Here is a 13,368-nt window from a genome sequence, read left to right on the forward strand (position 1 = left end):
ATCTGGCAAATAACTAAACACATTAGTAAATATTTGATAAATGTTTGCTGACAACCTGGGTCCGGAAAACTTAATCTCATGGCATTAAAATGCTATGTCTTGTTTTTCAGGCACAATATTTACTATCAATCCCATATTACTTCTGGACAAAAAATCAACAATTCAGTTTCTTGTGGAGGCCAGTGATGGTGGAACTCCTGACCTGAGGGCTCTTACCTTAGTAGAGGTAGAAATACAAGATATGAACAATTATGCTCCTGAGTTTGCTGTAGAATATTATAATCTCAGCTTGAGGGAAGATGCTCAAATTGGAGGCACACTTGTCACATTTTCAACCATTGACCATGACTGGACCCGTGAAAACACACATGTTGATTATTCCATCATCAGTGGTAATTCACAGAACAATTTCCATGTGGAAACTAGTTTCATTCATTCGGAATATCCTTATAAACAAGTTGGTTACCTGGTATTGCTTCAGAGTCTGGATAGAGAAGCAGCTGCCAATCATAAGCTTGTCATTCTCGCATCTGACCATGGCTTCCCTCCATTGAGCTCCACAGCCACTGTAGCAATAGAAGTACTTGATGTCAATGATAATCCTCCCAAATTCAACAGTCTGAAATATCACGCCCATGTCAGGGAAAGTACCCCTTTGGGGAGTCACATCACTGTGGTCTCTGCAAATGACCATGATGTGGGTTTGCATGCAGAAATCACCTACCACATTGTCTCTGGAAATGAGAAGGGGCATTTTCACTTGGAAGAAAAAACTGGAGTTCTTTATTTGATTAAACCTCTGGATTATGAAGAAATGACAAAATTCACTGTAACTGTTCAAGCTTCAGATGAAGAAAAGAAGCATTTTTCTTTTGCGCTTGTGTTTATCAATGTCCAGGATGATAATGACCACGCACCTCAGTTTATGTTCTCAAGCTCAAATTGTGTTGTTCCTGAAAATGTGCCTGTTCTCTCCACCGTATGTTCCGTAAATGCTTTGGATTTTGATGCAGGTCCATATGGAGAACTGACCTATTCTGTGTTATCGCCCTGTTCGGTCACTCAGGGGAGGCCTCGTGACCATGATCCCTTCCTCATTGACCCTTTGACAGGGGATATTCACACTCAGCAAGTCCTCGACTATGAAAATGACAATAAATACTGCCTCACAGTTCAGGCAAAAGACAAAGGTGACTCAACAGCCACGTTAACGGTTTGGCTGGATATTGAAGGGATAGATGAGTTTGAACCTGTGTTTACTCAAGATGAGTATTTTTTCAACCTTCCAGAGAAAAATAAAGTGAGACAGCTGATTGGCAGAGTGGAAGCATCCGATGAAGATGCGGGTGTCGATGGAGTCGTGCTGTACTTGCTGGAGACGCCATCTCCTTTCTTTTTAGTGAATAAAACGAATGGAAATATCTATTTGACTGGAGCACCTCCCCTAATAAGAAGTCAGTTCCGTGAACGAGACGCCATTGAAATGAGAATCATTGCTCGTAGCCCCAAAGCGGACTCCAGGTTTGCGGTCTGCACGGTTTTCGTGAACATGTCTTCTTTCTCAGAAGGACAACTCTCAGGAGTATCGGGCAATGGCTTTTCAGTCAGCCTCACGGTCTCCTTTTTAGTGTTTCTGATACTCGTCTTCATTCTAATTGTATTGATTTTAAGACATAAACAAAAAGATACAGCAAACAATTACGAAGAAAAGAAAACATCGTCCTCCTTAGATATCAGCTTGGGACTGACCACAGAGGGCAGCATGCTCAAGCCCTTCCAGAAAACTAAGGAGGGTAGTAACGAGGTGGTACCGGCAGACACCCTGCCTGAATGGCTGAGCTTAATAAGTATCATCGAAAAGGACATTGTGAATCTGTATAGGCAGTCAAACTCCAGTGGCCACTGCTCTGTGGAAGGAGAGACTGCAGAAGATAAGGAAATCCAGAGGATAAATGAGCATCCTTACAGAAAGGATGCTGGCTCAGCTCTCAGTGACCGCGAGTCCAGGGTCCCAGACTCTGGAATCCCAAGGGACTCGGACCAGCTCTCCTGCTTGTCTGGAGAAACCGATGTGGTGGTTACTGCTGAACCAGCAGAAAGCAGCCGTGCATTTGACGAAGAAGATCGGGAAGGCTGTGGCACAACCTGTGTTCCAAATAATGTGTTACCCCAGACACTAAAGAAGACAGAGATAAAAGAGAGCATCCAGGCTAATGTCAGGAGAGAGTCCGTTTTTATTTCAGATGATCGAGAAACAAGGTGCATGGCTCTTCCCACCCAGAGAACCTCTAATCACGATGTGAGAGGCAACTACCACTGGGATTATCTCCTCAGCTGGGAACCCAAGTTCCAACATCTTGCCTCGGTATTTAACGATATTGCAGAATTAAAGGACGAACATTTACAGACACCTGGCATTCTTAAAGAGAAGCCTTTGGTTTTCCCACCACCTTTGATTACCGCAATAGCCCAGCCCGGGATTAAAGCAGTTCCACCAAGGATGCCAGCCAGAACCCCCGGGCAAGTGCTTCACAGATACCCACACTCCCCACTTCCCTACCATCTCAGTTCTCTGCCTGAAGCCATGACTCCCAGCTTTTCTCCATCTGTTTTCCTGCTGACTACACAGACCCCTGCCATGACCCCACGGTTGTCAAGTGGGGAATCGTCGGGAACACATCTGAGTGGTACATGCCGTGAACTTAAAGCAAAAGACGAAGTTCAAATATAACCTGATTGTGATGTCAAACACCCACTTACCATTGGTCATGAATGGTTGAGCAAGACATGTTTAAGCTAGCTCTTCGAGATTGGGTAAAATGAAGTCAGGGTTTTCAGAATCTCTTCATTTAAGTTTCTCAGATTTCTTCCAGCCTTAATGAGAAGTTACACCTCTCTTTCAACCTTTATGTTTTGCTCTCAGGACTCAAGTTTGTTTATAAAATAGTGTATATTCTATCCTATTTGGTTTTCTGAGGACGCCATGAACTAAACTGACTGCCAAAATGTTTCTATGAAAATAAATGGAAAATAAGTATTGTGCAGTCCAGTCATATTACTGCTGATTACAGTGCTCTACCTAAAATAGATTAGTAAATACTGAATAAGGAATGAATGTAGGACCGAAAATAATGGAGAGGGGAAGTGGGGAACGATAAACTTAAATGTTAAAATGAAGCAATTTTCTGTAGATCTGGTTTGTTTAGAGATGTATTTCTCTCCTTTCCCCGTACACCACACTTAGGTAGTTTTGCCATAATTTGAATTTTAATATGGTGTCTTTTGGAAATATAATGAGAAATTAAGAATGAAATTTGTCATAACTATGCCAAATAAGAAAATTATTCCTGATTAAGTGAACCAGAAATGTATAATTCCTGATAGAGGGCCAGGATTGATAGCAGCAATAAGTATATGGTTGACTGCCACCCAGGACATACTTGTACTTGCTGGGCCTTCTTTACAAACAGAATGATGATTTTTTTTTCAATGCTCTGTCTTATAACATGGTACAGGTAAAGACATTAAATTTTAAAGATTAATTTGTAGATATTCTTCATATCCTTCTAGACATGGTGACTTTAGGTGTGAAATAATTTATCCATTCAATGTCACTTTTAATAGTTTGCCTAGATAAAATTATGTTATTATCTAATAATAAATTTCATAGAGTAATTTAGCATTATATTTTTAATGAAGATTTTTATATAAATATTTCCACTATAAAAATTAAGAATGGATATCAGAAGTCTCTCCCATTTGTCCATACTCACCTTTAGATTTCACTGTCATTAGATGGAGCAACTTGGCAGCATGGTTAAAAGAATTATTTTGTACAGTTACTGTTTCGGATATATAGTGGTGTTATGTGGTGCTTACATATGTAATGCTCTATCCTTCTCCCTGGTGAGCCTGAGAATCCATCAGAAATTCTTATCCCTTCCAGGAAAGCAGAGATGCTGTTGATGGTCTGGAAGTCATCCATGGTAGGCAACATGGCCAGGCTTTGGGATAAGAGTTTAGGATTCAATGTCCAGTATAGAAGGCATCTGATATGGTTTTCTTGATAGTGTGAGCCTCTGCTGTGGAAATATTTCCTTTATTTTTTCTTCAGTAGGCCTCATGTGTGTACCTAATTTCTCTTAACTAGAAAACATGGCAGGATGCCATGTTTGATAGTAGGTTTGTAGATAAATAATTCTAAGGCTTCCTATGCAGATTTTATTAATTATATATCTGCTGATTCTTAGATTGGGAACACATATGTAAAGCCACATCAGAATTATGTGAAACATGAAGGTTTTTGGACGAGACTAGAATCCTAGGGAAAGTCTTTTAGTCATGGAACAGTTCAACATTAAAGGATGGATGCATGTCTCTCCTTTTCTTCATGGCACACAGGGAAGAAGATTTCATGGTTTTCCTTAAAAAAAAAAAATTAATCATTTCAGTGTTCCAGTATTTATTCTCTCTTTGACTTCCTTGAAAAAATTGCTTTGAGCATATAAAAGAAAACCCGTACTTTTTTTTTCCTAATTATATATGGAAGTCTTGTTTTGCGACAGATTTATTTCTAGAAACCAAAAACATTTTGTTGTTTTTAATTAAACAGGTTCTTCCTTTTACTTATGTTTTAAAAAGAGTCATCCATCTCATTCTTCCCTGAGTTATTGGCCTGTGATTTATTACGCATTCCAGACACAATTCTGCATTTTTCTAGACATTTAATAAAAACGGAAGACATGACGTATTTAGAGTTCTTCCTTACCAATATCTGGCGGATTTTTAATTGATGACTTTATTATACTGTATCCAATGCCACCCCACCACCAAACATTGCTGCTAGTGGGATTAAAACTGAAAATATGAGCACACTGGCTAAGTGTTTGCAATCAATCCTATGTTGGCCCTTTCAACTAGAGTGCTTTTTTCCTAAGTAAACTATTTAATTTGTATAGTTCTCCTTCAAGTTTAATATTAACTTGCCTCATATGTTCTGTGTTACTTTGCTGATCTACACACCGGCTTCAGCACTCTGGAGGGGGTACAGAACTTGTTAGTGGAAAATCATATTAAGCCCCAAATTCATAAGCTATAAAATAAAAGACAGTTGTCTCTTACGGAATTTTGGCTGCCTGAAATTCTGGACTTTCTTGTTGGCAGCCTTAAAAATACTGGTGTAAATCAGTACCAAATGGATATCAAAATTCCATGTCCTAGTAGTAATCATTGAATTGGCTTCCAAAACAGATTCCTGGGCAAAGAAAGGGGGGGGGAATGCTGTATCCTTGGGGATTTGGTCATTTAACTGTTGTTTAGGAATATTAAAATGTCCTATAAACTACTGGCTGCCTGAACGTACACATACCTAGTCTGGGATGGCTGTCCACTTGAGACAGGAGCTGTGCTTCTCAGCACTTTCACCCTCAGCTTCAGAGTCCCCCTTGCTGTGTTTTCCAGAAGTTATAAAGATGAAAATGAACTATTAATCTTGAAACTCCATCGAACATGTTTTGTTCCTCTTATTTTGCCATTTTACACATAACTTCAGCTAAAAAACACAGAACATAATTAAAAGGATTGAAGATGGTGATCCACTTCAGAGCAAGGAGATACATGGAGTGAACACAGTTGGTGGATTCTCACAGGGTATTACAGATAATGGCACTGGGTTTATCTTCACAATGTGTTTTGGGTGAGTTCCCAAATCTATAATGCCATCTCTTTGGTCAGAGCGTTAGAATGAGGAGACTTAGGAAGAGAGGATGGAAAATCATTCTGTCCAAGAGGAATACCAAGATCACTGAAGCTGTAGAAGCTTGGCTAATGACCAAAACTGGGCATCCAGCATGAGTCCCTGAAGGTAGGTTTCATCCATTCCAGAGGTAGAAGGAGAGAAGGAGGGAAGGCTGGAAGAGGAAACAGAAGAGTCAATCTGAAAAGGAATGGTTTAGGGCACAGGTAGAGAAATGCAAGAAGGCAAAAGTTTGGGACTTGTAAAAACTATTTTTAAGTGTAAAGATTTTGCTGGGTCATTTGTCCTTCATAGGTTCATCTTGTCCGGGAATCTCTTTTTTGGCGGGGGTGGAGATCTCTTTTCTCCTTCCTTTCGGTTCCTTTCAAGTATCTCCCTTCATTGTCTGAAAATTTAGGTTTATCAAGTTGTGAACTTAAACCTACATATCAATGACCTAGAATACATTCTACCATGAAAAGGTGAATTTGTTGTGGTTTGGGGGGGGGGGTGTCCGTGTGTGTGTGTGTGTGTGTGTGTGTGTGAATTATAGAATAAAAGTTTAGAATGATTACCTGCTTACTCCACATAACTTTGGCATTGAGAGTGACACAATTTTTAATAGGTAACTTTACACATATACCAAGTAATGGATACTTTAAAAACCAGTTGGGACAGAATATAGAATGTTAGTACATAATCTTCTTTTTCTGGTAGCTTGTCCTTTATAAAAATGAGTGCTTGCCCGATAGCTGTGATTTATATTAAAATATCACATTTTATATAACATTTAAACCACAGATTAACAAACAGACATGGTGTATAGTTTTCACGTATTGTGAATTTTATTTGAATTCTGGTGATATAAATTATTTTGATTCCACATAGATCAAAGAAATGTGTCTATTAGAAACAAAACTATAGCAGTCTTTGTATGATCCAGCCCAAACTGGCTGGAGTATCAGACTATACCTTTCACTTATAAACTCAGAACTTGGCTATTTGATGACAATTTAGCACTTCCTACTGTTTTGGTCTACATAATTTTCCTCATTTCACCCAATATATTTGCTAAACCAAAACTGTGAAGTGAGTAATAGAGAGGGAGAAAGCATACCAAATAAATAACAGATGATCAAGTGCATCTCTTGGATGAGAAAGCATTATTTTGGTTAGAAAACTAAATACATGGATTTCATTGTTAGATAGTAAACCCTCAGGGCAAAGTCCTGGTCTCCACTTGTGTTATAAAATACAGATGTTTCTTAGAGTGAATGAGTACATATGTGAATGGGCATAGGGGGTGCTGTAAGGTTAGAGTAATACATAGACCTTGAACCCATTAGGTGGGAATCCTAATATAGTTCTATGATTTAGCCAATCAAAAGGCAGAAAGTAACTGTAAGATCTTGTCAAAATATTATAGAATCTTTTAGATAAAATCAAGTGACTAGAATTTTTTCTCTAATCTGATTTTTCTCTTTCTTTCTCCCTTCCTTACAATATTCATACAGTTCTTGTGAGTTTTAGATACAATACAAACAAGTTATTGATCATGTTTGAAAACACATTTTTTGAGATGGCAGCATTACATGACCAAACACATTGATTTCCTTTAATTTCAGATCCTGTAATAACCATGGCTGCTCCATGGTTGGCAGAATCAAGTTCTGTCAACATGAAAAGAGAGGGCAGTTCTGTAGAAACACCTAGAATGTTTAAATCAAAAGTTATGAATATTTAAATCAAAAACAATATGAGGAGTTTATGAAGGGTATTCTATACGTGCATACATTTAATATGTGCTAAAAGTGATATTTTAAACAAGTACAGGGTATTTAATAAACATATTCTAATGAGGAGGTAAATATGAAGTTACTTGTTACCACAAACAGAAATTAATTCCAGTCATATTAATGAGTAAAAATTAAAAGGAAATCATAAGAACTAGAAAATAAGCACAGAATAAAAGTGAGAAATATCTTTTTTAAATATAAAAGCAAAGGTAGAGTACTAAATTTGAACTTAGAACAATAAAAAAGCACTATAACAAGGTATAAGAAATAATAATTGAGAAATGCTTCATAAGCATAATCAACAAATATTTACTTAGTATCTCCTGTGGGCAAGGTATGGATCTGAGCTCTGGGAATAGGGGAATCAACAGAACAGAAAAAGCCAGTGTATTTACAGTGCTTACGTTTTACTAAGGGAGATAACAATAAAAATATGCTTTCAAGTAATGTTAAGTGTTACGATATGAATAAAGAAGGATTTAAGGAAAACCAAAGAAGAGACTGACAAGGTGATAGGGGAATACAGTAGTACTGTTTGGGTTGAATGTTCTGGAGAGGTGTCCCTGATATAATGCTATTTGAGTTGAATGAAGTGAATGAGCTGTGTAAAGATCCAGGGGGAAAGCAGTGAAGGTACACGTGTCAGTAAGTACAGAAGCCCTGAGGTCAGAGCACATGGGAGTGTTTGGGAAAGTATAAGCCAGCATGGCCTCAAACCTAGTGGGAGGAAGAATAGTAGGAAATGAGTTCATGGAGGAAACTAGACCTTGTAGGTCTATAGTAGACTCTATAGGACCTTGTAGACTGTAATAAACGGCTTTAGATTTTGTTTCAAGTGTTAACAGAAATCACTGGTGATATTATCTGACTTATGTTTTTGAAGAGTTAAGTGGCGACTTTGTGGAAGATAAACTAAAGTAGGGGTGGAGAAGTTTAGTGCAATAGTAGTACCCCAGTTAATTGGTTATTGCAGTAATCTCAGGTGGGGATGATTGTAGCTCAGTGTGGGTGTTATAACGGAGGTGAACAGAGTCAAGATATATATTGAAAGTAGTATTGCTAGCTCTTGATAATGAATTGAATGCAAGGTTTGGAGAAAATCAGACATGAGTCAGATTTAAGAGAATTTAGAGTTATAGAAAAAAATTTTGGAGTGATCAGACTATGGATAGTAAAGTCATGGGATTGGGTGAGATCACTGAAGGTTAAGTGTAAATCGAGAAAAGATCCCAGGACTGACTCCTGAAGCACTAAACAAAAAGTCAAAAAAAAAAAAAAAGAAAGAAAGAAAGAAAGAAGGGGGCACCTGGTTGGCGCAGTTGGGCATCTGACTGGTTTTGGCTGGGTTGTGGACTCAGGTCTGGGGATCCAGCCCCTGATGGGGCCACGTTCTCAGTGGGAGTCTGCTTGGATTCCCTCTCCCTCTCTCTCTGCCCCTCCTCCCCTAAAATGAATAAATAAATCTTTTTAAAAAGAAAGAAAGAAAGAAGATCCCACAGATAATTCTCAGGCAAAACTATTGAAAAATAGAGAAGCAGGGTAATCCAATATCTCAAAAGCCAAGTAAAGAAAGTGGTTTAGATTATAATTCAGCAACTTGCCAACATTACTGTAGATTTTAAATCTTCCCAATCACCTTACCAAACACTCAGAGAATCTAGAACAGTAAAAGTACTCATGGACATCATCTTTAACAAAAAGTGAAGTTATTATTACAAATTCTAGAATATGAGCAGATAAGTAAAAGCACCAACTATTAGCAGTAACAGAGGGGGGAAAGTAAGAATTTCTAATTTTCTTTGAGTCTAAAAACAAAGAATCACCAAAAGTGCTTACCTACTTAAGGAAAGGTCTATTCTTGGAGAAGAAACCTAGCAATCTGGTCTGAGAATAACTATCAAAACTGGGAAAGGGCTATAGAGCTCTCCCTTAACTACAGGTGAAGGTAGAAACACTAAAGTATAAATTATATTATGCTGGTATGTCCAAGTTCCCAGAATTTCTAGAAATACACAACCAAAACTTCTAGAAGAATAAAATCCCACACTAAGTAAAATCTACTGAAAGTAGAATTTAAGTTTATATGGTTAATAAAGGGAGAGAGGTCCTAGATGCAAAACAGGAAATGAGACCAGGGAAAGTAGAAGATTCAGTGAGTTCCTAATTATAAATACTTTGCAAAAACAAGAGAATAGGGGGCTCTAGAGCCATTGATCTAGGAAAGCTATCCTGTTCTGCCACCACCCCACACAGTAACTTCTTAAAATAGGAAGTCTCATCTCAGTAAAGCATGAGCAGCAGAAAATAACTTCAATATAATATATATTGTAAGCAAAAAGACTAATTCTCTGAATAATGTGCCAATGCACAGTGAAGACACATCAGAAAATATCGCAAAAAAGACCAAAGAAAATTGTGACTTAATATGTCAAAACCAGCTAAAGGAAATCCAAAAAACTAAAAACTATAAAGTTTGTATAATCAATCAGAAAAGTTCGGAGATTAAGAGATTAGCTAAGAGGAGGACATTAAGTGAAAAACAGCTCAATGATAATTAAAAATTAAAAAAATTCAGAAGACTAAACTGAAAAGAACAAAAAGCTAATAGACATTAATGAAACTATAGTAAGTGAAATAAAAAATGGAAAGGAAAAAATGAAAAACATCAAATGGAATTGAAAAAATGATAAGAGTTGTAGCTTTGATAGATTTAGCAGAATGGAAAAAACCTTTTAACATATGTCTAAATGTAATTCCCAAAGAAGGAAACTAAAGAAATGAAACAGAACAAACATAAAAACTGTAATTCAATAAACCTTTCCAGACAAAATCCAAAATTTGAATCTACCTATTAAAAAGATATGCCATATAAAAATCAACAGACAGCAGTCAATACCAAGATATATTTTAAAAATCTATTAGCTTCAAAAAGAAAGAATCTATCCTTTGGATCTTCAGATTAAAAAACCATGTTACAGGGAAAGAATGTAAAATTGACTTACTTTTCAATAGCAGTAGTTCAAGCCAGAATATTGTTTTTAAGACACTTGAAGATAATGGAAGCCAAAAATGTGTATCTACCTAAACTTATCTTTAAGTATATCTGTCATAAATGAGACTATGAATTGGCAAAATCTTAAGAAATATTCCTGAAGCATTAACTAGAGAATGGATTCAGGAAACTGAGAAATACTGAGAAAGGTTCACCATAAGGACATTAAATATATTTAACTGTAGAGTTGATGGTAGATGTAAAGGTGATAGAATAGTATATATTTAATATATGTCCCCACAATAGAAATAAATTACAACTACAAAAAAATGAAAGCAGAAAAAGAAGTATATGGAAATAGAATATTGTCTTATAGGTACAAGGCAAGATATTGTCTTACAGGTACAAGATGGGGGTAAAAGTTACTAAAATTAGAATGAAGATGGAATTTAAAAGAAGAAAAAAGAAATTAAAGGTAAAAACAAATTAATGAGTTAGAAAAACAAGTAAACAAAAAAATTCACAGAGACTATGAATAAATAAATTGGTTCTTTAAAACTCAAATCAGTTACATAAATGTGAGAAAATACAAAACAATAAAAGAGTATATGAAATAAAATAATAAAGAAAATAAGAAATAGTAAAGGGGGGATAATGATAGCTGTCAAAAGAAAGGAAGTTAAATCAAAAGACACTTTCCTGCACACCTCTATACAAATTCACTTAAGACCCTAAAGGAAATAGCTAGTTTTTTAGGAAAGTATGATTAACAAAATTAACCCTGGTAAACACAGAGAATCAAATCAAAACAAATTTAAAAGATGAAATAAAAATGTAAAGAATCTTCCCAAAGATAGTTCTACAGTGAAATTTTACCAAACCTTTAATGTTTAGAGCATACAAATACTATTTAACCTATTCCAAAACATGGAAAACTATGGAAAAATAATGAATATAGAATTGATATCAAAACCTAAAAATATTGCACAAAACAGAAAACTATAGCCTATTTCCATTTATAAACAAGTATGAAAAATTCTTTTTTTAAAAAAATATTTTATTTATTTATTTATTTGACAGGCAGAGATCACAACTAGGCAGAGAGGCAGGCAGAGAGAGGGTGGGGGAAGCAGGCTCCCCACTGAGCACAGAGCCCAATGCGGGGCTTGATCGCAGGACCCTGAGATCATGACCTGAGCGGAAGGCAGAGGCTTAACTCACTAAGCCACCCAGGCACCCCAAGAATGAAAAATTCTTAAATAAAATATTAGCCAAAAGTTAACACAACATTAAAAAATAATGCATCATAGCATTAGGAATTTATTTCAGAAAGACAAAGATAATTAATTTTAAGAAATTTTCATATACTAATTGCTTTCATGTTTAATTGTACAGACTAATTTCTACAATATTGGATTATGGTGGAGATATGAGGCATATTGTCTTTTTCTTGGGTTTTGCAGCAAAGAATAAATATTTCATCAAATTAATAGAACTATGAAGAAAAAATAACACAAACATATTCTTTAATAGCAAAAAGTGCTTAACAAAATTTATGTTAAGAGTACTCAGTAGTCATTCATGGATACATCCTTATAAGAGATATTTCCTTAAAATAATATAATGATATGCAACCCAAAAAGCCAGTATCTTTCCCCGTGGAGATACATTAGATCCTTTGCTGCAAAATCCAGAAACAAGACAATATGCTTGGTATCTCCACCAAAATCTAATATTGCAGAAATTATAAATTAGTCTGGACAACTAAACAAGAAAACAAAAACATAAGAATTTAGAAAGAGGAAGGTTGAAACTATTTTATTTGTATATACTACATTATCATCTTTCTGAAAAACTCAAAGTAATTGATGGAAAACTATATAGACAATGAAAGAATTCAGTAAAGTTGGAAGATACATTAATACACAAAAATAAAATTAATATTCTTCACATGTATGTACAATATCAATTAGAAGATGAAAGGAAAATAAAATTTTTTTTATATCAGAGAAAAAAATCTAAGTAGAACCTTAACAATACCTAATATCCATGTGAAGCAAGTTATAATACTTCCTGAAGGACACAGAGGAGACTTAAAGAGATGTTTTGGGGTTTTTCTTGTTTTGTTGGTTTTCATTTTTAAAAGATTTTATTTATTTTTTTGACACAGAGAGCATAAGCAGGGAGAGTGGCAGGCAGAGGGAAAAGCAGATCTCTGCCAAGCAAGGAGCCAGATAGGGGACTCCATCCCAGGAACCTGGCATCATGACCTGAGCCTATGGCAGCCGCTTAACTCACTGAGTCACCCAAGCTTTCCTAAATAGATATTTTTGAAGAGACTCAAGGCTAAAAAGATGTCAATTTTTCCTAAGGAAATTTACAAATTTAACCTGATCCTAATAAAAATACCAAATTTTTCTGGAATTAAGTAACTTGATTATACAGTCTATGTGGAAGAATAAACAAGAAAGCAAACAAGAATAGCTAGGAAACACTGAAAAAAATATGAGCTCTGTGTGTGTGCGTGTGTGTGTATATCTATGTTTGTGTCTGTTGTGTCTGTGCATGCAAGTGTGCATGCGTGCACTAATACTATCAGATATAAAATTATATCACAGAATTTATAATTAAAATGGGGTGGTATTGATGAATGATTAGATAGACTAACAGAACAGAACAATAAATCCAAAATGAATCCAAGTACATTGAAAAGCTTCCTGCAATGATGGATTAGCTTGTTAAGTACCTACAGTCCCGCTGAGAATAAGTAAAAAGCTGAGTAATAAAAAGGAAAAGAAAAAGAAACAGTTTTGTGTTTCATGTGTGTAAGAAGCATAAGAGAATTA

General features: G+C 35.9%; 1 protein-coding gene across 1 annotated transcript in view; it reads left to right on the forward strand.

The window, feature by feature from the left end:
- The window catches only part of DCHS2 (dachsous cadherin-related 2), a gene marked incomplete at both ends in the record, with an annotated part of 261,937 nt that extends 259,206 nt beyond the window's left edge, over nucleotides 1-2,731 (forward strand). The window contains one exon of the mRNA XM_080796327.1: nucleotides 111-2,731. Within this exon, the coding sequence (XP_080652453.1) occupies nucleotides 111-2,731 (2,621 nt within the window). The remainder of the gene's footprint in view (nucleotides 1-110) is intronic.
- Between the last annotated feature and the right edge of the window lie 10,637 nt (nucleotides 2,732-13,368).

Source organism: Martes martes (genome assembly GCF_963455335.1).
Source record: "Martes martes genome assembly, chromosome: 2".
Lineage (NCBI taxonomy): Eukaryota > Metazoa > Chordata > Mammalia > Carnivora > Mustelidae > Martes > Martes martes.